At 44.6% G+C, this 27,975-nt stretch overlaps 1 protein-coding gene across 1 annotated transcript in view; it reads right to left on the bottom strand.

The window, feature by feature from the left end:
* Window positions 1-27,581, bottom strand: part of ATP8A2 (ATPase phospholipid transporting 8A2) — a 350,180-nt gene extending 322,599 nt beyond the window's left edge. The window contains exon 1 of the mRNA XM_086613205.1: window positions 27,503-27,581. Within this exon, the coding sequence (XP_086469331.1) occupies window positions 27,503-27,581 (79 nt within the window). The remainder of the gene's footprint in view (window positions 1-27,502) is intronic.
* Window positions 27,582-27,975: the final 394 nt, after the last annotated feature.

Below are 27,975 nucleotides of genomic sequence, written 5' to 3'. Positions count from 1 at the left end.
AGTTGCTGATGTCTCTGACCAGAAATCCAGCAAGGTACTGAAACATAAATTCATCTCAAGAATTTGACTTCAGGCCTTGATCTTAAGGTTTATAAAAGGAGCACACAAAGTCCCACAGCAGAGACTTGTCTGAAAAAGCAACTTGCTGAGCTATGATTTTCCACAATTATTCCCAGTTAAACACAAGTACACCATAAAATTGAGTAAACTCTGAAGACAGCAACAGGAATAACCTTGTCCACCTTCTACCAAATTTGTGCTGTTTGCTTACCACTAACTGTGTAAGTATGCATCCCTAAAGGTGTCTTATGGTACAGCTCTAAACACTGTCCCATCTACACATACTCAAGTGTAGACATCATCTTTAAAAAAAAGGCATTTTCTAAGATATCTGACATGCAAAGGAGGAGAGAACAAGCTTTCCTTAAAGCTACATTTCTTCCTAAGTTATGTTGGTACTACCTACCACAAATGCTCTTGACCTTTATAATAAAGTGCTTTCCTTTTCAGAAAGAATTATTCATCAAGCAACTGCAGTCAAAATTAAAGCACAAACCATCAATTCTATCTTTAAGGAAAATCTGAAAGGTTAACAGTCACTCATTCTTATACTAGTGGCTGGAAAAACTCAGTGGCAGCCAGTAACAGTAATCACAGAGCAAACCTCTGTTCTCCAAGTACTCCAGAGCAGTCTTCCAGCCTTTAAACTGGAGATGCAGGACCACATCTATTCTCACTGTAAACATGTCCACCTCTGCAGTGTTGCTCACATATCATATGACAAAACACAGGAGCTAGTTGCACCTCCAAAGTTGCCTTTGTACTTGTACAGCAAAACCACTCCTGCTACGTACACTAGAAATAAAACTTGATCAGTTGAAGTCATCTGTGACCATAAGATCCATAAAGACACTCAGGACTACCAGAAGACAATTCTTCAAATGCTGATTTACAAACACTTGTGTGAGAGGAAAAAGCTCACAGCAGGAACAAATTAGGTCTTAGATTTCACTAGCAGGACAACCAACTTCTCACTCACCTTCATCTCAACTGGATCTGCCCCCCAGTTAACATAAAAAACAATGCACAGAAACTCAGCCTTTAAACAAACAGGAGCAACGCCTACATGCACCTATTACCTGAAGAAAACAGTGAATAATTATAGTGAAGTATTTTCAAATTTTGTGAACTACTATCCTGACACCTAGCTTGTGCTCTACTACTAACTTGGGTGACCAAAACATAAGGTCACAGAAGATAAAGAAGTATGACTACTAATAGATAATCCTTGCAATCCAGTTATCCATGTTGTCTCAATGTTATCAATGCAGCTGTTCCCATATTAAATGTACCTTCTACTTTAGAAAGCTAAAATATTGATGTAGATACAGAAGTACTTGCAAATAATGAAATACTAGCAATAAAAAGAACATGCATTTTTCTTCCATCCTTTTAATATTCTCTTGAGTAAACAATGGAGTACTCACTATGTTAATTCAACTTTGTTTTAAGCAGCCTGAAGCCACTACAGCTTCTTGAATCTATTCGCACTTATATTAACCCAGCATTAACAATGCTATAGAGTTGATTTAGTTTATTTTTTTAATTCTAGAGTCAAGAATGCTACATTGCTATAAAAGTAGTTTATCAAAGCTTGGGGTTTTTACACCCCTTCTCTTGGGGTGTAAAAATCCCAAGCATCGCTACAGGCTTGGGGAAGAGTGGCTGGAGAGCTGCCTGGCAGAGAAGGACCTGTGGGTGTTGGTTGACTACCGGCTTGATATGAGCCAGCAGTGTGCCCAGGTGGCCAAAAAGGCCAATGGGATACTGGCGTGTATCAGGAATAGTGTGACCAGCAGGAATAGCGAAGTGATCCTGCCCCTGTACTTGGCACTGGTGAGGCCGCACCTGGAATATTGTGTCCAGTTTTGGGCCCCTCGCTTTAAGAGAGATATTGAGCTCCTGGAGCGAGTCCAAAGAACGGCGACTAAACTGGTCAAGGGGCTGGAAAATAAAACTTATGGGGAGCGGCTGAGGGAGTTGGGGCTGTTTAGCCTGGAGAAAAGGAGGCTGAGGGGAGACCTGATTACAGCCTACAAATACTTGAGAAGGGATGGTGGGGAGGTGGGGGAAGGGCTCTTTACATTAGTGATGGGTGATAGGACAAGAGGAAATGGGTATAAGCTTGGTCAGGGGAGATTCAGGTTGGATGTTAGAGAGAATTTCTTCTCTGAAAGGGCTGTCAGCCACTGGAATAGGCTGCCCAGGGAGGAGGTTGAGTCCCCATCCCTGGATGTGTTTAAGAAAAGGGTGGATGAACTACTTACGGATATGGTTTAATGGGAGATTAGGGAGGGTTGGACTGGATGATCTCTAAGGTCTTTTCCAACCTAGAAATCTATGAAATTTATGAAATAGTTTATTTTTTTAATTCTAGAGTCAAGAATGCTACATTGCTGTAAAAGGGAAAAAACAACATTTAACAAAATCTTATTGGAGTCACAGGATAAAGCAAAGAAATGCATTCCTCACACCCTGTGGCAGTAGCAGTTCATGGGACTTGGCCTATGCCTGAGACCACGGCCTTTCAACATGCTAGAAGAGAACTCATTCACCAGCTGAAGCACTGTATAAAAGTGCCTTTGAAAACTCAAGGCCACACATGCACTAATCTAAAAGGGAACTGAACTGCACCACTTACCAAAAGCTCTATGGCATAACTTAACAGACTTTGGCCAAAGTCCTTAACTGAGAAATTCAGGATTCAAAGATGACGTGCTGCAGTTACAAACACAGAGACCAAGCACAGCCTTTTCCCTACAGGTTCTCCTAACAAGTTTAATGCAGCCTTGAGACTCTTCTGATAAAGGAAGTCCTAATGATTAGTGGATCCACAGGAACTCCCTTATAAGCAATCCTCATTATATATGAAAAGCAACTGGGTTTTTTCTAAAAGAAAAAAATATCAAAGGAATCCAGCAGGCAGACAGGCTGTAAGGTGAGGATAGGTCTGTTCTGGCAACTGCAGATAATCAGTCTTCAGCTACCACAGTGGAGATCAAGAATAGCTCTAACAAAATCTAGATTTGCATTAGATGAAAATGCAATACTGTGTATCTTCCATCATCATTCACCTTCAGTTTCCCTCACCCACTCTAACTAGACTTTTTTTAAGCATGTAAGCCCTGTTAATTATGTACACTGCACACCTGCTGTAGACATGCAGGGCATCAGCAGGAACACTCCAGTACTGACCAAGAGGAGGCAGGAGGGGAAGATGAAAGATAGAACCCAGGATACACCACTAGCAATATTAATAGTAAAATGTGGACTATTCAGACTTAATTAACAAACCAGGCTGCAGATAACTCATTGGATTCGTCAAAGCCAGCTTAGACCAGCCGTTTGCTCACCAGGCAGTGCTATTCAACAGCCACAAGATACATGGACAGAATTGCTGCTACCACTAACGGGGTGAGGTGAGGATCCCGTAGCTAAAAGCAACATGCATGAATAGTAGAGTTGCTAAACTTCCATCTGCCAACAGGATTCAGACTACAAAGACAAGCCCAATGCTTTATTAAATTTTAAGAGCACTGGAAAAGCAACCATTAGTTCAGGAACTCATGTTTGTTCTCTTCTCACATCTGCACATATGTGTACAGGTATTGTGGAAGAGCTCAGCAGAAGGAGAACATGCATTAGAAAAGCACTGTTTCTTCAAAGCATCTAATCTATTATGCAGACACAAGGATGAATATCTTGCTCTGATCAGACATGGGTGATAACAGTATTGGGGTGTATTTTAACAGTTAAGAAGAAAACACAGCAGAATACAGCCCTAATGCCCACCAAACCACGCGTGAGCAGGTCCCTCTGCATTTTGTGATGGATCCTATTGCTAAAGCAGAACAAATCCAACACCGTGTCTTCATCTCACCACCTGCCAACTACTGTCACTAGAAAGGGCTCAGCCAGCATCATAGCATGATAGCATGGTTTGGATTGAAAGGGACCTCAAAGATCATCTAGCTCCAACCCCCCTGCCATGGGCAGGAAAACCCACCACTACACCGGGTTGCCCAAAGCCTCAGCCAACCTGGCCTTGAACACTTCCAGGGATGGGGATTCCACAACTTCTCTGGGCAACCTGTTCCAGTGCCTCACCACCCTCAGAGTGAAAAATTTCTTCCTTAGATCTAACCCAAATCTCTCCTCTTTCAGTTTAAATCCATTGCCCCTTGTCCGATCACTACACACCTTGTAAAAAGCCCCTCTCCAGCTTTCCTGTAAGCACCCTTTAAATACTGGAAGGCTGCTATAAGATCACCCTGGAGCCTTCTCTTCTCCAGGCTGAACAGCCCCAACTCTCTCAGCCTGTCTTCATAGCAGAGGTGCTCCAGCCCTCAGATCATCTTCGTGGCCCTCCTCAGGACTCACTCCTGCAGCTCCATGTCCTTCTTGTGTTGGGGGCTCCAGAGGTGAACACAGTATTCAAGGTGGGGTCTCATGAGAGCAGAGTAGAGGGGCAGAATCACCTCCCTTGACCTGATGGCCATGCTTTTTTTGATGCAGCCCAGGATATGGTTGGCTTTCTGGACTGCCAGCGTACATCGCTGGCTCATGTTGAGCTTCTCATCCACCAGCACTCCCAAGTCCTCTTCCTCCATACTGCTCTCAATCCATTCTCCGCCCAGCCTGTACTTGTGCATGGGATTGCCCCAACCCACATGCAGGACCTTGCACTTGGCCTTGTTGAACTTCATGAGGTTCTAACAGGCCCACCTCTCCAGCCCGTCAAGGTCCCTGTGGATGGCATCCCTTCCCTCCAGCATGTCCACAACACCACACAACTTGGTGTCGTCAGCAAACTTGCTGAGGGTGCACTCGATCCCACTGTTTGTGTCTCCAACAAAGATGTTAAATAGCACTGGCCCCAGTACTGACCCCTGAGCATCACCACTCATCACTGGCCTCCACCGTCCCCCTGAACCCTGCTTCTTTACTAGTGCTACTGACAGCTGAGACAGAGCCACATCTTGAATGCTGACCTGAGCTATGGCATAGTAAGGCAACGTCCCGGCAGAGAGTGGAACCACTGGAACCCCCAGACAGTGGGGCTCCCTCAGCACTCTTGAGGGCAACTTCCAACTCGCTCCTATCAAATCCCCCTGATAAGACATCTTTTATCCTCACATTTGTCCAAAACAGCAATGTAACATCCCAAACCTCATCAGTCCATGTTCTTGAGGATGTTAACAGACCATCAATCTTGATGAAAACATACTTAAATTAACAGAACCATGTGGGCATATCCCAAGCATGCCAATACACCACACAACACAGCTGAGACTGCCTTTTCAAGGAGACATCTGACTACGAAGTAGGAAGCTAAGGTTTAACCAACTTCCCATGAATCCCAGTATTTCAAAACCATATATCCCTTCTTTCACAAGTGGTAGGAAGAAAGACTACCAAGACTGATCCATAAGCAATCAGCAAGAACTGTTTGATCAGCAAGGACTGACTTATGGGTACCGATTAAGCACTCAGCCATAATCTTCCCTCTCAGCATTTCTTCAAACCACCTCTCACAGCTTGGCAGCTGTGTCACATGTAATGCAGAAGACAACAGGGAAGGATCACTTGCAGGAAGAGACTAGGACCTTCTAAAGTTCATTTTGCAGCTACTGCAGTGGCAAGGCCTAGTTTTACCTCATTCTTCTTCTGTTAGATGAAGGACCTGCTACTCAGTATGGGCTTATGCTTCCAAGCACTCAGCTTAAATACACACATATGCCTTTGAACGGGCATGGAGCAGATCCTGCCTGCAATGCTGAGGGGTTTCATTGCTTGCACAAGCCACCAAAATGCCTCTCTAAGAGACTGTTCCTACCCAAGAGAATACCTCAGCATCATAATACAAGTTCTGAAGATTCAGAGTTAAATTATGAACAGCACATTATTAATCCACTCTATCCTTACTACTCTGCTACTTCTGCCTGCCTTCAAGTGTGCTTAACACAGAACGAAGTAGATGTGAAAAAAAAAAAAATGAAATTACAGTCTATTTCCCTCAATGAGGCAACATTTTTAAAATAAAAATCATAGTACTTGGTAAATCAGACGGAAAACCCGACTGCATGGTACCATTACAGAACACACCATGCACCAAGCCACACAGGCTCGTACGGGTTATGTGGCTTATTGTATTCATTAAGGGCTCATTGCAACTGTTAGTGGGACTGTTAATGGAACCATTCAAGAGAGGAAATTGGCAACCAATTCATTCTCACTAATTGCAATATACTTTCAGCTATCTTACGCAGCAGCCAAATGCCTTGCAGAAAACAGCATCTCTGTAACTGCCCAGTGTTACAACTAATAAAGTTGTGTTGGCTTGGACTGGGGACTCCAGAGCTGAACGCAGTACTCAGGGTGGGGTCTCACAAGAGCAGAGTAGAGGAGCAGAATCACCTCCCTCAACCTGCTGGCCACACTTCTTTTGATGCAGCCCAGGATACGGTTGGCTTTCTGGGCTGCCAGTGCACATTGCCAGCTCATGTTGAGCTTCTCATCCGCCAGCACTCACAAGTCCTCTTCCTCCATACTGCTCTCAATCCATTCTTTGCCCAGCCTGTACTTGTGCTTGAGACTGCCCCGATCCATGCGCAGGACCTTGCACTTGGGCTTGTTGAACTTCATGATGTTCTCACAGGCCCATCTCTCCAGCCTGTCAAGGTCCCTCTGGATGGCATCCCTTTCCTCCAGCGTGTCCACAACACCAACAAATTAGACTATCATGTTCTTATTTAACTCTTATACATTTTTTTCTAATCTAATACCTACTAACTGTGTTGGCTTGACATAATGCAGGAACAAGATTAATACTGTCTTGTTAGTCAGAATATTTTAGCCCTCCACCTTCAGATCAAGGACTGTTCAGCAATCCCAACAGGGTGGAGGAGACACTTCACATGCATGTAGAGGACTTCACTGAATCCCAGAGCTATGAGCATAACCCATGCAGGCCCATTACTCTGCTCCATCAAGAGAAACAAGAAATACCACCCTCAGTGCAGCGGACAACATAGAATTGACGATTAACAGCAGGAATTAAAAACTAAGCCTCAGGCTAACTATTTCAGAGCTCTAGGAGTAACAGATACATTGCAGAGTGACTCTGCTATCCTACATCACCATCACAACATAGGGCATGCAGAGTGGCAGCACATTGCTCAGAAATTAATTTTCTGGCACTAACATACATTTTCTTCTTTTTAAGGCACCTTAAAAACAGGAGTATCTATGCTAATATGAGAATTAACAGGCCTCCCCACCAGCTGGCAGTTTCCAGAGGACTTGGAGGCTAGATTTAAACCACCATCTCCCTAAGAAAAGAGTTACAGCAAGGAGGTGGAGGAGTGGGTGTCTGCATTTCAGGTTTCTCATATTTAAACCTAGAAGAGTAGTTCCTGTACTCCTAGCCTTGAGCATCAGATGAACAATCCAGTGCAGAAGCTCTCACATTTCTCTTAAATCATCAGTATCACCAAGGACTAACAAAAACAGAACACCAATAATAACATTAAAGGCAGCTTAACAAAGACATACATCTGCACAAAGCTCAGGACAGACTGATGAACTTAATAAAAATCTTCAGAGTAGGATGAGTTTATTTTTAGTTTAATGGATGTGTAAGACAGACTTCCAAACTAGAAAATTCAACAGCAGTTCTATGTTTAAACAAGGAGATTAAAAAAGCTGCCATCACACGCCTCTGCCTGTCCCTTGCAGGAAAAGAGCACTACTGACAGATAAGAGGGGCTTACAGGTTTTACAGTATCAGCCAGTCTTATCTCTGCTCTACAGCCTCAGTCAGAAGACCAGATCAGGGATGAGAAGAAAGCTTATTGAGCTAGAACCTCATGTGGATCTTTCCTTTTCTCTTTGAAGTACATTTTATGAAAATTACCTGTTATTTTAATGCTGCGGTAATAAGTATTATTTATCCACCTGCTACTGTTATGCTGAAGTCCTGTACCATTAAGTATAGCTGGAGAAGTTTTCCCCAATAACGTACGTTTATTAGAAAAATCCCGACCTAAGTCTTCTTATACTAGCTGGTTTTGCTGGAACAGCTATCTTGTCTGCAGCATCTGTTCTGGATGTAGAAGTATTCTTTCTTCTTTTTTCCCATACCATTTTTTTTCCCCCTTTCCCTCCTAAAGAGGGCTAACAGTCTCAGTAGCGCAATCTCTAAAAAATCTCTTATGGTGCTTCTACAGATTTTTCTGGGAAGCCTATAGATCACATCCTGAACTGCTGCAGACTGGTGACAGTGAATTTGATCTAAGCATTGTTACGCTGACTGGAACAGCTGGGGCTATGACCACACAGGTTTCCTGCTAGGGTTCATGCAAGGCTTGTCATTGTCAAAACATGAAGTGTTTGTTTTCTATCAGGTCAAGATTCAGCTTGACCTATTCCATCACTGCTGAGGATTAAGTCCATTTGTACTGTATCAGTCTGTCACTTTTGAGACATTCCAGTACCTGTCTACAATAGGCAGTTTTATTGGTACTGCAAACAGAAAAAGCAAAGACAAAAATCACAGACCTTTTCAATATTTAATTACCTAGTATTGCACAGGCTGCTATGGATTTATAGGAAGTTACACTTATGACTCATATGCTAGTACTGGAGGAGATCATAGAATGGTTAGGGTTGGAAGAGACCTCAAAGATCATCTAGTTCTAACCCCCCTGCCATGGGCAGGGAAATCCTCCACTACACCAGGTTGCCCAAAGCCTCATAACAATGTAGCCCTAGGGAAGAGGAAAAAGGCCCAAAGCAACCACTGCTGAAAGCTGAACATCATCACCTCGTTGACTCAATTTCCAATCATAGTGCTTCCATCCAGGTACAGAGAGCACTGCTGTTCCATGCCTAAAAGTCTTATCAGCTACCCTTCAGTCACTCTTCTCTTTCCTTCTATTCAGTGCAGGGAACAGTTTAAGATGCAGAGTCCAAAAGTGGTTCTGAACTCTTAAGGACAGAGTTTCAGATAGTCTCCAGAGCGTGCTGAGCTGTCCTGGATTAGGTTGCACAAGTTTCTCATTTCTTCATGAAAGAGAAGGAGACATCCTCTGAAAGGGAAACAGTAGAAGTCTTTTTCTCTTTCCTTCACAGACTATTACAGAAGTTATTTGCTCAAGTCTGCAACTGGCAAGCATTAGTTCACTATAACCTGTTTAGAGGTCTTCAGAAATATTAATACCACCTTATTTCCACATAGTTTTCCCCTTTGCTGTGAATAGTAGAGCTATTCAATAGAGAGAAATCCCTTCTATTCAGTTACTGTCTTAATACTGAGCTCGTTGTTAAAACATCAGTCACTCCCCACTACTCAGCCTTACACCCTAATAAATTCAAAGGAGTCTCTCACATTAAGCATACTTTGACCTTTAACATAGCTCCTACTACGCGGCTGCTGAGAACCCCCACTGCAGTGCCCACACCACACAGTCTAAGTGCATCTGACAACAGCAACGAGAACACAGAATTACAGACAGGAAGGAATTATTCTAATGGCAACCTATAATTGCTCATTCTCCAGGTTTAAGTTGTAGCTATACTTTGACCAAGCAGTATCTAATCACAAGTAAAAGAACAAAATCATTACAGTAAAAGCAGACAGAGGCTTTACTTGCTACAAAACTTTCTGTACTTCAGAGATAAACCCTCCTATCAAGAAAATCAGCTTTCACCTTTTCTACATAGGAAAGTGAAGGAAAAAAAAAAAAAATTCAGTACCTACCTCAGAGCCCTAGAGATGAAGCCTATTAATTACATTAAAAATACATTTTTAAATAATTATAACATTCCCATAAACACTAAAATTAACTTACCTGACTGAAATCCAAAGCTAAAAGAAAGGACAAGCCTCTAATGTACTACAGCTTATCCTACCAAAACCCCTTACAGACATGACCTTCTACTTCCCTTCTCCTCTTTTAAAGTCTTCACATCTGCGTGCATTAGCTTCTCTCACCCACAAATTAGGGGGCTGGGGCTCATAAGTGTAAACGGAGCTGTAATAATTGGCATCAGGTAGAACTTGTAGCTAGTTCAGCCTACTTTCTGGTGAGTAGTTAAAGCACAACTGATTCAGCTTAAATAGTCATTATGTTGCCCCACTTGAAGGAGAGTTTGCAGACAACTTACTTTTACTGTTCCTTTGATTTGGTAAGTGGTGGTATTATTACAGCTGTCTTTTACAGCTTATTTTTTAATTTATTTGTAATATTATACATGTTAAAACCTCTATAAACAATCAGAAGAGGTTACTGTATTTTTTTCTCATATTTTAAAGCTTTTCTTAATCGATGATTTATTATTTGAGTTTTCTTTCACAGTTCCTCTTAGTGTGACCTGATTTTCCTTTTTACAGGTATATCTAACAGAAAATTTCCTCAAACAGTTCTTCCTATCATTTGGTGTATGAGACAATTCTAAAGCATCTATTTCTGCTTTGACCTTAGTTTTAGCTACTTGCTTTTCTTCTGTTAATCTAATTCTATTTTTGGCTATAGCCTCAGTCATAGCATAGTCTTCTAGTTGAAACACAGCCAATCTTCTTAATGTAGGACTTACCTTCCCCCTTCTTCAGGTTGTTTATCACTCTTCTCAAATTTTAGTCTATAAAAACTGATATATCAATTTTCTTACTAGAATTGGTTATGTAGTAGTAGAATCATTGTTAAGAAGCTATTTGAACAATATGAAGTAATGCCAAAAAAGCTACAGAAATATAGCTTACAAAATGCCCTTGTAAAAATAAACCTTTACTAGAAATAAAGGATTAAATAAAAGGTCATGCTCTGTTTGTCTTTTCCAGAATATCCACATGGACTGGGTTTCATGAGGTCTGACACCATCAAAGCCAGATGGCAACTATGAAAAAAATGTAACCCTGATGGCTGCAAACTTACCTGACTAAAGAAACTTTTCCATATACCATCTTCTGTTTCCCAGCACCATACACATACTGTGTAGCTGCCTGTAATCTTCATATTGACCCTATGAAGTAGATTATTAAAATTATTCCCTTGCTCAGGAGACACTGATAACAAAATACTTGGAACTGAAGTGAAACAGCTTTAGCTCCCTGGGAGGACAGAAGCCGCCACATCACTGTTGTCCTTCTCTACCACAGTAAATTTTGTGGCTTCTGCTTAGAGTACTAATATTTTATTACTGAATGCTAGTTCATGTACTAATTCTGATTAAAATATAAAATATGGTTGTTTACAGTTGCTGAGTCTCAAATTAATGATGGCGTACACTCCAATAGTGCCATCTGCCATGTCTAGACATGAACCGGGCCAAAGACATATAAATCCTGTATCATCTCATCAGTGGGCAAAACTGATGTCCTGATTTGATTTGTAGCCTGTAACAGAATGAGGCAGAAATTCAGCAAGATGTCTACTTGTGAAGTGCTGAGTGTCTTACAAGGGACTTTAATTTGGAGAAAAAAAAAGAAAAAGAAAAGGTTCCAGTAGTAAGAAAGTATAAGATTAACTCTTGCCTCTGGTTGTCAGGGATCTCGCTGCATAGGAGATGGCACTGACAGCCTGATAAAAGTTTAATGTCTCTTGAAACAACAGCCACCATAGCACGAACGGCCAGCACACACAGCCTGAGAACCTGGCTGTCTAATGAACCAAAAAGTACTAAAAGAGGTAGTAAATAATTTAAACCCCATGCTGTTTAGCACTAACACAAAATTGTATTGTCTCAACAAAGTCAAATCAGACCTATTATTGCAGCTATTCTATTCTCATTTTTCTCTCTTTGGGGTTTTGGCAAAAAGCTCTCAAAGAAAACAGTTTAGGTAATCAGCAGGCATGCCAAAATTTCAACAAAACCATCCAGTGTTGACAACTGCACAATCTTCTTCTTTGGAGCCCTGGCTGAACAGTCTGTCTTGACGGTGAAAGTTTAGGATTGTCGAGGTCTCTCTTGCACTTCAGGCTTGGAACACTCACTGCTCTCTCCCATGCTATGCCACGCGCAGTCCTCTGCATCCAGCTTGAACTCCTACCAGAACCAATGTGGGTAAACACACTTACGGGAGAGGGCATGGAGTCAGTAACGGAAGCAGCCATTTAAATGGCAGATGCGCCTGCTGTGAGACAAAATAGACTTCCTCGTCAGCTGCTTTCAGTAGAGATCCTGCAACCAGAGACCTCCTTGGATCTACTATAGGATCTGGGATTTTGCAGATGAGACACCCTATCGGAAGAGAGGGAATGGCACCAGGGAGATGCTGTGTATGGAAGATGCCGTGTACATAGTCCCAGCTAACAGAGACCTGTAACAGAAGGGCTCCCTGGCATGCATTTACAGAAAGCATCATCTATGTTACTGGGCATTTTTAGGTTGACAGCATACATTACAGCTCACAGTACAAAGCTCTTGATAAACTGGCGTTAGGAAGGTGGGGAGACATTTGCCATCCTATCTCCTGAGTAGGAAATGTATAAAATTCCCTTGTGGTTTGATCACTGGCTGTAGACAAAGGCTGTCCACATTCCAGAACCAAAAAAATACACTTACTGGAATTCAGGATATCAGAAAATATAGTCCAGGCAGCAGGACTCTCTCAGAGTTTATATCTCTTTCTGCATGCAGTCACACTGAAAAAATCAAAAGGAGAGGCTCTCTACTTATGTATGGTTTGTAGGGACATAACGTATTTTATCAGTTCAGACTACTCCCTCGGACAGTCATGGTTACACTACTTGTAGTGTCTTCAAGTTGTCCTCTTTTGACTTTCCAAGAAGCTGATTGATTTTGTTCCTGTCAGCAGGACATTTAGGGATACTGACTCCCTCCCCTCCTTCCCTCTCTGCCACCGTGCTCTTTCATTGTTTTACGGTTTGCTTGTTATTGCCTTTACGCACGTTTTGCTATTTTCCAAAACAATTATTGGTCATTTCTGAGTAGGAAATTAATCTGAAACTCAAATGACAGCAGGCATCACTGATCACCCAATTCCAGCATGGTAAAAAGGAAATACTGGAATATACTGCATTTGATGGTTGTTATTGTTCAAATAAAATCAGATATTAATTCAGGTGCTATTTTACAACCTGCTCCTAGAAAAATCAGTGTATAAAGTCCATTTTCTGCCCATGAAGCTCCTTGTTCTACTTGGTGTATAAAAACACATGCCTAGCAGCAAAACCCTGTTTCAAAGTTCAGATCCTCCTATTCCAGATAATTATTTTACAGTCCTTTACACATACCAGTAAAATTGTTATGAGCTCAAGCTAGGTTTCTTTCACACCACTCCTTCTGCAAAGCTCTTCTGAACAGCTGTCTGATATTTAGAAATATGCTTATTACTTTCAGACTAAATGTCTCTGAAAGTTTGTTCTGGCACTAGCACTGTCCTCTAGTCGAAATAATTTTTCTCTCACTTGACTATATGTACAGAAGCTTCACTGATGATGATAGCTAGGCTGACAGAACCTTGCCTTGGTAGCTGATAAGTAAAATACCAAAATGTTGTGAAGCTCACAGAAAATACAGAAGTGTTGACCAAACTGAAATGACAGATTCTGTCCTGAATAGCTTAATCACAATAAAAACACCAACTATAGACGCCCCCTTAGTAATACTCTGCTGTCAGGAGACCCAACCTGTGTTCAGCTCTGGGGCCCCCAACATAAGAAGGACATGGAGCTGTTGGAACAAATCCAGAGGAGGGCCACGAAGATGATCCGAGGGCTGGAGTGTTGGAGTGTGGCTCTCTGAAGAGACTGCACGAAGAAAACCCTGTGTGAATAAAGACAGGAGCTGGGAAGTTAGGCCTCAGGGGCGGAATGCCCTTGAAGTAGAGGATAAGAAAACTATGCAGTATGATAAGGGAGTAGTGTTTGCTTAGAGCAGAGCTTCGCTAGGCGGGTGTTTTTTGAAATAGCCTGTTAAACACGACAAGCATATGTATCATCCAATAATGCTGTAGAAAAGGTGTGGTCTCAAGATGACTGACAAAAGTTGTCTATATAAGCAATAAGAACTGCGCAATAAACGAGATTCCTGCAGCTAACTCATATTGAGTCATCTCTGGGGTCTTCAAATCCCGCTTCCGCAAGTGGCGCCCAACGTGGGGCAAGCCACGGCCCCGGAGAATGAGCTGGACTCACATTCGGGGTATACCCGGAGAATGAGCTAAACTCACGTTCAGGATATACCTGAAGAATGAGCTAAACTCACATTCGGGACATTCCGGAGAATGAGCTAAACTCACGTTCGGGAGATTCCCGAAGAATGAGCTAAACTCACGTTCGGAATATTTATTACTTGTCGTGAACGAGTGTTTCGCGGAAGGAAGGATGAGCGACTACAGGCGGCCTATAGAGGAAAGCCGGAGTGGATCCACTGTCGCGCCGGAGAATGAGCTGGGCTCACGTTCGGCACATACCTGAAGAATGAGCTAACCTCACGTTCAGGATATTCTCGGAGAATGAGCTAACCTCACGTTCAGGACCCTATACTTGTTGTGAACGAGTGTGCTAATTTCGCAGAAAGAAAGACGAGTGACTACAGGCGGCCTATAGAGGAAAGCCGGAGCAGATCTACTGTCACGAATTAGGAACCAAAAGAAAGAAGAAGTAAGAATCTAAAGACAGAAAAAAATAAGCGACAACTGCCTCAACAGGAGGAGGTAAGAGACTGGGAACGATGGGAAGCACGGCTTTAACAGAACATAAGTCTGTAGTTAAGGTGTTGACAAAAGTGCTAGAGAAACAGAACAGCACCATTAACAGTACTGACTTGACAAAACTCCTGGTACTCCTGGTTTGGGTATCAGCTCACATACCAGAGGCAAACTCTTCAAATATATACATGACAAGGACTTGGGACACTATAGATGTTAAACTTTGGGACGCAGCCAACCGTGGGGATGCTGCCCTGCAGCAACAGCTGACAGCCTGGTGTGCTGTGTTCGAGGCCTTGAAGGGCACGGCGGGAGAGAGCGAGGGTGAGGGAACATCAGCGTCTGCCTCCCCCGGTAGCCCCGGCAGCCCCGCTGGCACCGGCAGAGCCAGCAGCCCCATCCCTGCCTCCCCCGGGGCCCCCCCCGGCAGAGGAGCTGTGCGGAGCTGCCGGCCTGGAAAAGTCATCATCGAATCCTTTTGATCCAGGGCCCCGAACGAAAGACAGACTTATTCCTTTCCCCCTCTTCCAACGAAGTCGGTACAGCGGACCCCCGCGCCGCGCCGCCCACCGCGCCCCGGGAACGCCGCTGCTGCTGCCGGCCGGGGCCGCGGGCGCGGCGTTTGCCTCGGCGCTGCCGCTCGTGCACGGAGCGAGCCGCGGCTGGAGGGACGGAGACGCGGCAACAACAACAGCAACAACAACAACAAGGGGGGCGGCCGGCACAGGGCTGCTGGGTCGTCGTCCCCGTCCGTCCTCCCCTCTCCCCCCCCCTCCCCCCCAATCCGGCGGAGGTGAGGGAGGGCTGACCCTCCGCCGCCGCTGCCCCCCCACCCCTCCCCGCCGGCCGCGCCTGGCGAGCGGCCGCTTGGCCCCGCCCCCCCGCCCGGCGGGGGCCCGGGGCCCAGGTTTTACCGAGAGACAGCACATCTTAACTTGGATCGGCTCGATCGGCATTGCGGTGAATAACTAATCCTCTTCTGTTCCAGCAATTTCAGCAATTAATATCAGTGTTGCAAAACCGTAAACATGCGTATTCCATTGTACATCTGCGAGCGCACACTGCGCTTCCAGGGCCTATAGCAGAAGGGAACAGGCGAGCTGAGCCTCTCACGAGTGCAGCTCTGGTACCAAACTCGCTCGTGCAGGCAAACATCTTGCATGACTGCTACCATCAGAATGCTGATGCTATTAGGTGACAATTTGGTATAACAAGAGAGCAAGCCCGCTCAATTGTACAATTGTGTAGTAGCTGTTAAAATATGATCATGCCACCAATGAATGGTGTTAGTTCTCGTGGTTTACGCTCGCAGGAACTTTGGCATACACCTCTTATCAAACATATGTATTTTTGTCATCATAAGGTATTGAGCATGTTACTGGTATTCCGTACAATCCTACTGGGCAACCGATCATAGAATACGCACATGGTACTTTGGAGAATATGCTTTTAAAACAAGAAGGGGGAATGATGGGGAAATCTCCCAATGAAACAATAGCTAAAGTGTTATAGGTGTTAAATTTCTTAAATCGAGAGATAAATATTTTAGGATGAATAAAATGTCACACATGTCAAAATCAGGCACAGGCAGGGTTACAGCAAGTGGCTTTCCAACAACTGACTGAATTGGCTAAGAGAGCATTAAGACGTGTCCATGACTTTTGGGACAGGGGAGGCTTCCTCTGCTTCCATTCGGCAGCGAGCACAGGAACCTTATGAGCATTTCGTTGATCAGCTACAAATGGCAGTTCAGAGATAAACAGAAAATCCAGCTACTGCAGATGTGTTGGTATTCCAGTTAGCCGTTGAAAATGCTAACACAGACTGCCAACAAGCTCTTGATCTTATCAGAAATCGGGCAAAAACGATTGCAGATTTAGTAAAGGCGTGTCACAATGTGGGCTCGGAACACTATAAAGCAGAGATATTGGCAGCTAAATGTTTTGGTCAACAGTAATCACTGACACGTTGGTGCATTTAATTCCTACTGGTGTCTTTGGTCTTATATCACGAGGATTATGCACACTAGCTGGGACGATCATCCACCACAAATCACGATTGTTTGTACTCCCAAGGGTAATTGATTCTAAAGGAAAAAAAAAAAAAAAACACACACTAAAAAAAAAAAAATAATAAAAAGGAAAAACCAAAAAGGGGGAGCCTTCCGTATATTTCCCCACAAGAATCCTCAGACAAAGCTACATATGTTTTAAATTTTCTTAATTCGCCTGCTTCTAGGCAACATACTACGGCTGTGGATCATAATTTTAAACCCAGTGCCATTTTTGTACGAAAAACAACAGTATATTATAAGAAACTGGGCTCAACTCATGGGACGGCCCTGTGCCTCTGCTTACATGGGGAAGAGGGTATGCTTGTGTTCTCTTTCCCACAGGTCCATACTGGTTACCAGCAAGAAACGTAAAGTGATGACAGAGACGCAGAATGAGAAAAATGGCTCAAAAGAATTGTAATAGAAGATTGCATGTTGATATGTAAACTGTTTTTATGTTTTCTTATTGTTTGGTATATTACGTGTGTGAAAGTTGCTTGTATATATGCTTTGTGTGTTTTCTCCGATCGGAAGGTGTATGGATTCCACCCGTAGCTACTGGAAGGAAAAGAATTAACTGGTACCGAATTAATGACAAAGAATTACAAACTGGATTTAGTTGTGAGCACATAACTTTGAAAAGAGAAGCTAGGAGGATTGTTATTGAACAACATGTTGCGATTCGCAAAAACTGCTGTTAGCCAGCAGAGCACATACTGGGCAGCCTTGTTGCACGCACTGGCCACGCGTGCGGCAACGCCGTGTCAGTACCTTTGTCATAGACTCTGCTGAGGGTGAAAAGGGATGGCTCGGAGCGGAGCTGAGGGAGGCTGCAGAGCACACTGTGTGGATAAACAGGGGACGCCCTGAAGGTGCTGTGCCTGCCTCCCTTCTCCACAACGACCCTGCCGATTGACACCCTCCTGCTCAGCGGAATCTTGAGTATAGTGGAAATAGTAAAGCCCTCGGAAAGGGAAGTAGTATGCTAGAAACTGCTTTTGCAAGGCTGTACCAAAACAATATGCTAGTAACTGAAATTGCCAGCCTCATACACAGGGTTTTATTCGTGCAAGAAAAGAAAGGGGGAATTTGTTGGAGTGTGGCTCTCTGAAGAGACTGCACGAAGAAAACCCTGTGTGAATAAAGACGGGAGCTGGGAAGTTAGGCCTCAGGGGCGGAATGCCCTTGAAGTAGAGGATAAGAAAACTATGCAGTATGATAAGGGAGTAGTGTTTGCTTAGAGCAGAGCTTCGCTAGGCGGGTGTTTTTTGAAATAGCCTGTTAAACACGACAAGCATATGTATCATCCAATAATGCTGTAGAAAAGGTGTGGTCTCAAGATGACTGGCAAAAGTTGTCTGTATAAGCAATAAGAACTGCGCAATAAACGAGATTCCTGCAGCTAACTCATATTGAGTCGTCTCTGGGGTCTTCAAATCCCGCTTCCGCACTGGAGTACCTCTCCTATGAAGACAGGCTGAGAGAACTGGAGTTCTTCAGCCTGGAGAAGAGAAGGCTATGGGGAGACCTTCTAGCAGCCTTCCAGTACCTAAAGGGGGCCTACAAGAAAGCTGGAGAGGGACTTGTACAAGGCCATGTAGTGACAGGACAGGGGTAATGGCTTTAAATTGAAAGAGGGTAGATTTCCATTAGATCTAAGGAATAAAATTCTTGCCTCTGAGGGTGGTGAGGCACTGGCACAGGCTGTCCAGAGAAGTTGTGACTGCCCCATCCCTGGAGGTGTTCAAAGCCAGGTTGGATGAGGCTTTGAGCAACCCAACCTAGCAGAAAGCATCTCTGCCTATGGCAGCAGAGTCAGAACTTGATGATCTTTAAGATCGTTTTCAACCCAAACCATTCTATGATTCTATGATTCTATATAGTACGTTACAATAATACACTACTCTCCCCCTCTCCAGAAAATGTATTTTTAATTCTTCTTGTTATAGAGGTTAAATGCTATATGTAAAGACCTGAAGTGACATCCAACTCCAATTTCTCAAGAAGGAACATCTCTAAAAAAGGAGTTAATTTGCACATTTACATGTTAATACATTTAGCAATAATTGCACTTTCTTGCAGTGTCTTAATTTCGGACCCCAGCCCCCAGTATCTTTTTGCTTTTACCGTAAGCAATCAACTCTTTCTCTTCAAATTTTTAAGATCTTCCTAACTACTCATTACTTTTTCTGAAGACTGATCACCTCCTTTTGCTATCCTAATAAAGATCTATAGAGTTTAATATCTTTTCAAAGAACAGATAAGCAAATTTCAGATTTGTAAATAAAATTGCTTTCATCAAAAACAGAGGGTAAGAACCTTTTTACTTAGTGAAGATTGTGGGAAAACTTCAGCAAGGGTCAGGATTTTAGTGAAGGAGTGAAGAGTGAATAGTCACCATGCTTCAGGCAGTGCAGGATGAGGATGAGTTTCATTTGGGGCAGGGAGGGAGAAGGAGAGCACTCTCTCCTCCTGTCTGTCTGGTAAGCTCTTACAAAAGCTATTTTTTTCATCTACTACCAGGCAGACAAATGGCATAAGGAGAGCTTCCAGGCGCAGGCTTGTATTAGTGAAACTGTGGGAACAAGATTTGATTATTAATCTGTAAAGCAGGACTGGTCCTCTCAGGCTGGGACTGGTCAGTAAGCACACACACACCTTACTTCCCCTGTCTTTCTGTCGCTCTTCAAAACAAGGCACCAGGATTGAGGTCAATGTATTTCAGCTCAGTAGCCACAGGACCACTGAAGCAGGAACTATGCTGAGCCTTCCCAGCGACGCAGAAATGTTGAGTAAATGACAAATGGCTTTCAGTTTAAAGCTTCCAGGTCAAGTCCTGATTCCCATCCGTGTAACTGATATGACAAATGCAGATGCAGCCTCTGTATCTGTTTCAGAGTTATGATTGCTGCTGTTAACTTTGCATATATTCTTTCAGCATCTTTTGTCTCCCATTTACAAATAAACTGCACCTATTAAGTTAAGGTGACGTTTGCTTAGAGTATTTAAAGGCACAGAAAAGCCTGGGATATTTGTTTCATATATCCTTTTTATAAGCATTGGGTAGAACGTTCCTATATCTCACAGGCCCAGGATGTTAGATTGCCTTCGCTGTGCTTCGTGTGAATAGGAGAACAACGCTGGGTCAGCAGGAGATAACACCTGAGCCCTCCTCCTATTCAAAGCAGCAAATGAGTCAGGGTGGTGTAATTGTAAGGAGATAAACACTTTTGCTTTCACTCTTTATGACTACCCACCTATTTAATGAAATCAAATAGATGGGTCTGGTCATCTGCATTCAAGAGATTAGGAATTAAAAATCAAGGCCTTCCAGTCAGTATGAAACAACATGTAAGGATGCCTCCTCTCCCCTATGGAACCTATACAATCATTTCAGTTCTGTTAAGTCTGTTAACAGGTTGTTAATTTTTCTCCTCTGTCTTTCACCATGTCAATAATCTTTCATTTGAGTGTACCAGCTGAGAATCTAAAGCTCTCAGATGTCATGTCTTGAATACCTGCAATTGCTCCAAAAGACTCAGCTAGAAAAGGTGGGAGACCGAAAGGAAAGCATTTACGTTGATGGAAAGGCCAGGCCAAACTTTATTAATGGCTGTCCCAGAAGCAGAAAACTGTTGCTGCAGAGATGTTCAACTGCCTTTTCAAAGTCTAATATACTGCTCTGCTCTACCAGAGAGATTTTGTGATTAACCAGCCCTTAAAAGAACCCGTCGGCAACCGGGCTGTACAGATACTGTAACAGATATTCTGATATTTGCGCTATTACAGACTAGTTAAAATGTGCCACAATGCAACACAGTGCAGGAAAGCAAATATGAAACAGTAATCCATTATAGAAATAAAGCTAACATAGGCATTAGAAATATTGTTTCACAAGTAGCAAATCAGTCTTCTCAGATTCAAAGATTATTTAGAGGGTATGTTCGACAGCTCAGAGAAGAATGGTCAAAGGGAAAAGAACCAGCTAAGAGTGCCACCATGTAGCAAGTTTATGGAGTGTCATCTGACAACCTCCCAGAAGAGCAGAAATGGATGACGTGGTTGTCCATAGGGCCCTCAGCAAGTCTTCACTATAATAAAAATGCCTTGTGAATTGATAACTAATTGGATGGTGATCGGTTTGAGATGCTGCCATCAATTTTCAGGTGATCATCCAAAACGCCATCCAGAGCCACTGGGAGCTGTCAGCTTGGAACTTCTTGCAGAGGGAAGAAGAGTTAATTATCAAAAAAAAAAAAAAAACCCACACCAGAAAACCAAAAAGGAATGTTTTAAATCAACATCATTTCTGAAGTTATAGATTTCCACATAAAAAATTCCTACAGAGTTGGCAAGACTGTACTCAAACCTCGTGGCAATGCAAATGAGATACTGAACGACTATTCGTTCTGTACCCAGTAAATGCAGTTTCATTGCCTTGGAGATATTCTAGAACCCTGAAGAGACAGCAGGTTTCTTTGTAATCATTTTACTGTCAGATGCTTTAATCCTGCATGGATATACAACAGCATTACTGCCAAATCACACTAGCAGGGCAGTACTTTTAGATCTACCCAGAAAATGAGAAGGATACTGACTCACCCAGCACAGGGAAGTACACTAAAAGCAGATACTGCTAGGGAACTAAAATCTGAGACAAAAGTCCTGTGGAGACAGAGTGGAGCAGAGAAGGAATAAAATAGTTCCTATAAATAGACAGTTACTGTGTCTGTTTTCAATGGAGTTATGAATATCATCAAATAACGTAACAGAGTTCATATATTGGCTATACAGTGGGGTGGAAATTATTATTTTTATTAAATACATTTAATTTCATTTAATCTTAAAAACTGAAGGTTAGTTAAATTTCTTTGACTAACTCATAAATAACTGTGTTCCCCATCATCTGAGTGCTTTGATCATTAATGGATTTATTCATGATACCACCTCCCTCACCACAGAAAGGCAAAGAAGTGTTTCTTCTGCCACAGTTCTTAGGACCTTGTTTATATATTAAATTATTCCACAGTAGCTGTGTACACAACCTCTTTTCCTAATTCAGTGTCGTAAGAAGATGTATTTTGAATTCCCTCCTATCCTAATGCAAATTAACTGTCACAGCCAGACAAGCTTTAAGTGAGTTACCCAAGACAGCAGAAGTTCAGGTTGGCCTCCAGTTAGCCCCGTCACTGTCACCACCTCACTTCAAAGCTGAGCAAGATCTCACATTGCTTGAGAAGACTCCGCTTTGTGCTACTATGAAAACACAGTAACGTAAAACATGGGGTTTATTGTGATGAGGTCTTGCTGAAAAGGTGTAATTGTCACTGGTGTTTATGGAAATAGGATTGGGCCTTTGATGTGACTGAGAGCTCTGTTTACACGTAATTACCACCACACAGTTTGAGTGTGTGCATAAACACACACTCAAATGGCACAAGGAGACTTGACTTGTCCGGTCTTCACCTGGAAAAATTTTACATCATAGGCTAGAATTTCTATGTGCCAGCACTATGGTTGCAATCATCCTTCTAGATGTTTCTGTAGCTCTCGGTAATGTTAATGGGCACTAAAAGCATTTGCTGAGGGAGTACACCCCTCTGTGTAGTGCCCACTGTCGCTAAGCCTGCCAGATATGTTTCTCACAGCAGAAGGGGGCTTTTGCTCTTGGTTAAGCATTTAAAAGTTAATACTTGAGGAATTTGTTAGCTCAGCACCATGCTGACCCCTTTCATAGGGTTTGTTTGGTTAAAAATGCATTCAGGGTGACTGTTTATCTGCCTGCAAAGTATGAAGCAGCCACCCCATGAGTACAGGTGACCTGAGTGAGCTTCACGCAAAAGCTTCAGCCTTCACTGTGCTTTTCACACTGCCTGAAGCTGACCTGCACCACACCAAAAGCCGCCTTCTGTGAAGCAGCAACAGAAATACATAAATAGTACAAATCTGACTCTTAAGTGTTTCACCTATACCTACTGTGCATCTTACATATATGTATAGGAATTATGTCCAACCTGTAAATAACTACAGATGAAAGCTTGGAGCAAAATCTAAGTGCCTGTGTGCAAATATAACTGCTCCATATGACACTTCCCAACAGCTGCAATCATGGTAATGTACTATCAGCAAAAAACCAGGATCTAACCCCACAGAGGTTCTTACACAGGCATTCCTCTGACAAAAGAAACGGACAGATCCCTTCCTATCAGAAGGGAGTAAGACTCCAAGTGACAGCTGCGGTTCTTAAGACCAAATACACAGCACAAACTATAATAGTGCAAGGTCCTGCACGTGGGTTGAGGCAATTCCAAGCACAAATACAGGCTGGGCGGAGAATGGATTGAGAGCAGTCCTGAGGAAAAGGACTGGTGGGTGTTGGTTGATGAGACGCTCAACAGGTAACACGCACTTGCAGCCCAGAAAGCCAACCGTATCCTGGGCTGCATCAAAAGGAGCGTGGCCAACAGGTCGAGGGAGGTGATTCTGCCCCTCTACTCTGCTCTGATGAGACCCCACCTGGAATACTGCATTCAGCTCTGGAGTCCCCAACAAAAGAAGGACATGGAGCTACTGGAGCGGGTCCAGAGGAGGGCCACAAAGATGATCCGAGGGCTGGAGCACCTCTGCTATGAAGACAGGCTGAGAGAGTTGGGGCTGTTCAGCCTGGAGAAGAGAAGGCTCCAGGGTGATCTTATTGCAGCCTTCCAGTACTTAAAGGGGGCCTACAGGAAAGCTGGAGAGGGACTTTTTACAAGGGTATGTAGTGATAGGATAAGGGGCAATGGCTTTAAACTGAAAGAGGGAAGATTTAGTTTAGATATAAGGAAGAAATTTTTCACTCTGAGGGTGGTGAGGCACTGGCACAGGTTACCCAGAGAAGTTGTGGCTGCCCCATCCCTGGAAGTGATAAAGGCCAGCCTGGATGAGGCTTTGAGCAACCTGACGTAGCAGAAGGTGTCCCTGCCCATGGCAGGGGGGTTTGAACTAGATGATTTTTAAGGTCTCTTTCAACCCAAACCATTCTATGATTTTATAATTCTATGATTCTATCATAAGCAAATATTTCATGGGAAACGAAAGACACAAAAATACTATGGTTTCATACCATGAAATTATGTTAATATTTCAGCTCCTCATGTCCTAAGAGAAGATTCTGTCACTATCTTTACACTAAAAACATTTCTTCTTGCTGATGTACATCACTGAGCAGCTGAAAAAGACCGCAGTAAATGACATCAAGATCTTTGTACCTTTAATCCATCCTAAAGTTGGAATTCAAAATTTTTTGCCCTAAAAATAAAAATGTTTTTGTGTAATCATCCAATGTTTTATTGACAGTTGCTTATTTTTAGTGACTTTAAGAAGGCAGGAAGAAGAACAAGTTAGTCTTTGATGTCTGTGGTTCCAACAGTAAAGAGCTGGAGACTTCTTTGAGAATAATTTAAATCTAATCAATTTAGCTCAGCTGGTACAACATTACAGCAATAAAAAGATTTAGTTGTACAAAGCAAAAGAAAAAATCGATTAATGAACAAATGCATAAAAAAGAAGATGACTGATCATTTGAGTGGCAGGAGGTGACTCGCCATCTCTAAATTATCCTTTTCACATCATCTGTGAAGTCCTTTGTATCGGTGCTACGCAGGTTTAAAACTCTACCAAATACACCAATTACATTTTATATTCTATTAGCACATGTGGAAGCCACATTACAAAATGCAAGACGGTAGAAAATCAGAATTGAATCTGATGTGAGAAGACATCATTAGACCATCACAGAGGTACTGCTCTTCTTGACTAAAGAACAACACCTATAAGCCACTGAAATACTTCACATAGTATGAAAAGAAATCTCTGTGACCCAAACTATGAGCTAATGTTTTAAGATTACCAAAACTCCCGCAAAAGTGAACAAGACTAGAGAACAAACTACAAGTATTTAAAGCAGGACACGTCTTCTCTTCAAAGAAGGAAAGAAGGTAGAATATTCTGATACGGAGTTGCCAAGGAAACCGCAGCAGATGAAGACAGGGTTACCTGACCCCAACTAAGGAAGACAAAAGGGTGACCACCCTCACCTCCACACCACTGAGCTCAGGAAAGGTCTTCAGATTTTGCAATGCCACCACACAGCCACATCTGAATTGATTTTCAGCTGACAGCAGCTCTCCAAACGTTCTTTTACAGTTGGGTTCACAAAGCCCAGAGCCCCTTGTAAGAACCTGTTCGCTCCACACAGATGGCAGGTCTGCACACCCAGCCACAGCACTCTGTGAAAAACGGAGCACTCCTGCCTTGCTGTGTCTGTCCCCTGCTGCCATGTGAAACCCTACAGGCTGGTACTGAGCCACATCAGCACTGATCCAGGTGACCGTGTAACCATCTGATGGCTCGTGCTGACACAAGCAAGGCAATGGGAATACGCAGGAAGGGGGAAGGCAGGACTCCTCCTCTCTCCCTGGGCAGCAGAGAGATTGGCTCTGGTCATCCTAAGCCCCCAGAGTTGGCGCTCGTGTCCTAAGCCAACTACAATCAAATCCTTTAATAAGTCTATGTAGTAAGTTAAACAAACCTCTACTATGTAATTTTTATAGGCCTTATATATACCTAGACTGGATATTACCCTGTTATCCTTCAGAAAAATATTTTAAATAGGAAATATTTTGTTCAACAACTGAGAAGCAATGATCATAATGCTAACCAGCAACCCCCATCTTTCTTCAGAATGCATCATCTCATTTGGATTTAGTTTACAGGAAAGGAAGTTAAAGTCAAAAGCTGTGTATAGATAAATGCCAGCTGACTGAAGTGCAACTTAACCACCTAGATCCACAAGTATTATTTACAAAAGCTGAAGCTTAAACCCTGTGTGTATCCCATGTTCAAGCTCAACATTCTCAAGTGACAAGCATTCAGCATCTGAAGGGCTGGTCAGGGGTAAGGGCACCTAAGTTTGGATTCCAAACATTAGGTCGCAAACAGATCTGCTGGACTACAGCTCTGGGAAAGGAGCTTCCCTGCCACAGGACAGGATTTCAGATCGGACTGCAGAGATGGACAGAACCTCAAGCACTGGAAAGTGGAATCTGCTTAACTGCGACTGTTTCATCTGAATGGCTTACACTGAAGATAAGTAAAGCTGGCAATGTGCTAAATCCTAGTCTGAAGCCTTACCATTCCCTATGAGCTAGCATTACACACCTCTTTGCTTAGCATCCTGCTTACTTCAGCAGCTATGTAGAGGTCCCTGAGGTTCTGTCCTTATTAGCAAGCAATGAGGCCAAACAGGGCAATATGAGTGACTGGGTTGCGCAAAGGAGCCAAAGGGAAGGTGACTTCTCCTTCAAGCTATCTCTAGCCTGGTTCCATGGGCTGAACAGCCACAAGTGGCTGGAAGACATCTTCCAGTTCAGTGTCATCCAAAAGCAATCCAGCAAATGCTCTCCAAGGTGCTCGGAAATTTAACCCAAAGTAGAGCTGATCAGGAACTGTCCTTCAAAAGCACATTCTTTATTCAAATAGAAAGTGCTGAAGGAGCATCATACTGCACCCTTACTCACCACAGAGATTGTACTAGGCACCTAAACATTTTGCGCAGGAATGAGTGTCTCCACCTTTTAGTGGACCTATCCATAAGTCACAGACAATGTCACCGAGGCTTCAGCTATCCCTAAGTAAAACAGATACCACGAGTGAATTCTGAATGCACCTTGGTCGTACAGAAGTCAGCGGAAGTCCTTTGGGACCAGAATCACAACTTCAAAGCACTCCATTTTTGTCTGTTTTCTTACGAACGAGTTGGAAAGCATTTTCCTAAATGAACCTCTGGAGAAACCTTATTAATTTACCTCTCTGCAAGCTCACAGCAGTGCCTGGTACTCTCCCCAGTCTTAACCACAGGACAGAAGCCCCTGATCAGCCTGGTGCGGTGCGGGGGACAGCTGCCTCCCCCCACTCTGCTGGCAGTATTACTCTGCAACCAGATGCACTCCAAGGAATTTTACTGTCAGAAACCATCAGGACCAAGAGAAAGGAAGAGGACAACACCTTGCCCTCCGCAGTGCTGTCACGAGAGGCCAGCACCAGGTCGTCCGTTGGAGGTTCTCCACCACCTGCCCTGACCCCGGTGGCTCAGGGAAAGGGGTGGTGATGCCTGTGCAGCAGCAGGCCGGGTGGTGTGCGGGGCCTTTTGCCGGCTGGGGGCCCGCTGGGGTGCGGGGGGCAAGGGGCCCCGTGCACTGGGTACCCGGCAGGGTGCAGGGGAAAAGGGGACCCGTGCGCTGGGTGCCCGGCGGGATGCAAGGGCCCTGTGCAGGGCACTGACTGGGGCGGCTGGAGGTGGGGAAGCCCCGATGCGTGCGGCGCTGGGGCCGGGGTGCGGAGGCGGGGCAGGGTGCCCGGTGCCCACGGGGCGTGGGGGCGGGCAGGCAGCGCTCCCCTGCCCCACCGCGGCCCTGGGGTCCGCGGCATCTCCTTCCCACGCAGAGACTCCAAGGGCACGGGCGGCACCGCGGCCTTCCCGTCGCCGCCTCTGCAGCCGCTGAAATACCCCGGCAAGGGCGGCGGCGGCGGAGGAGGAGGAGGGGTGCGGGCGGCGCGGCGGCGGGGCCGGGCGGCCGGGCCACGGAGGCGCCGTCTCCCTTCCCCTCGCGCTCCTTCCCCCGCCGCGGCGCCTCCTCCCGCCGCCGCTCCCTCCCGCCTCGCCCTTTCCTCACCAGCCGAGGAGTGGATCTTGGAGGATTTCCGCTGCAGGGACATCCTCAGCGCCGTGTCCAGGCCGGCCCTGTTCGGCATGCTGCGGCCGCGGCGGCCGGCGGAGCCCGCGGCCGGCTGGGGCGGCGGCGGCGGCGGCGGGCTGGCCACCGGCCCCCCCCTCACGCAGACGCCGCGCTGCGGCGGCGGCCGCCGGCACCGCCGCGGCCTGGCTGCGGGGGCGGGCGAGGCGCTGAGCCCTCGCCGGGCTCGGCTCCCCGGCCGCGGGGTGCCCTCCTGAGGAGCGGGCGAGGCGCCGCGGCGGGCGCTGCCTCCTCCTTCACCTCCTCCCTCCGAAGAGGCCGCCGGAGGCTCCGCCGACCCCGCGCCCAGCGGGACACCGGCCGGAGGGGCGCCCGACGGCTGCGGGCGCCTACCGGGCTCCTCCGCTACCGCCGCCGGGGGCGAGGCGGGGTGCGGAGCCGCGTTCTGACCA

Source organism: Tauraco erythrolophus, chromosome 1 (genome assembly GCF_009769465.1).
Source record: "Tauraco erythrolophus isolate bTauEry1 chromosome 1, bTauEry1.pri, whole genome shotgun sequence".
Taxonomy (NCBI): domain Eukaryota; kingdom Metazoa; phylum Chordata; class Aves; order Musophagiformes; family Musophagidae; genus Tauraco; species Tauraco erythrolophus.
The sequence above is the reverse complement of the archived record's forward strand: the minus strand, read 5'-3'. Positions and strand labels throughout refer to the sequence as shown.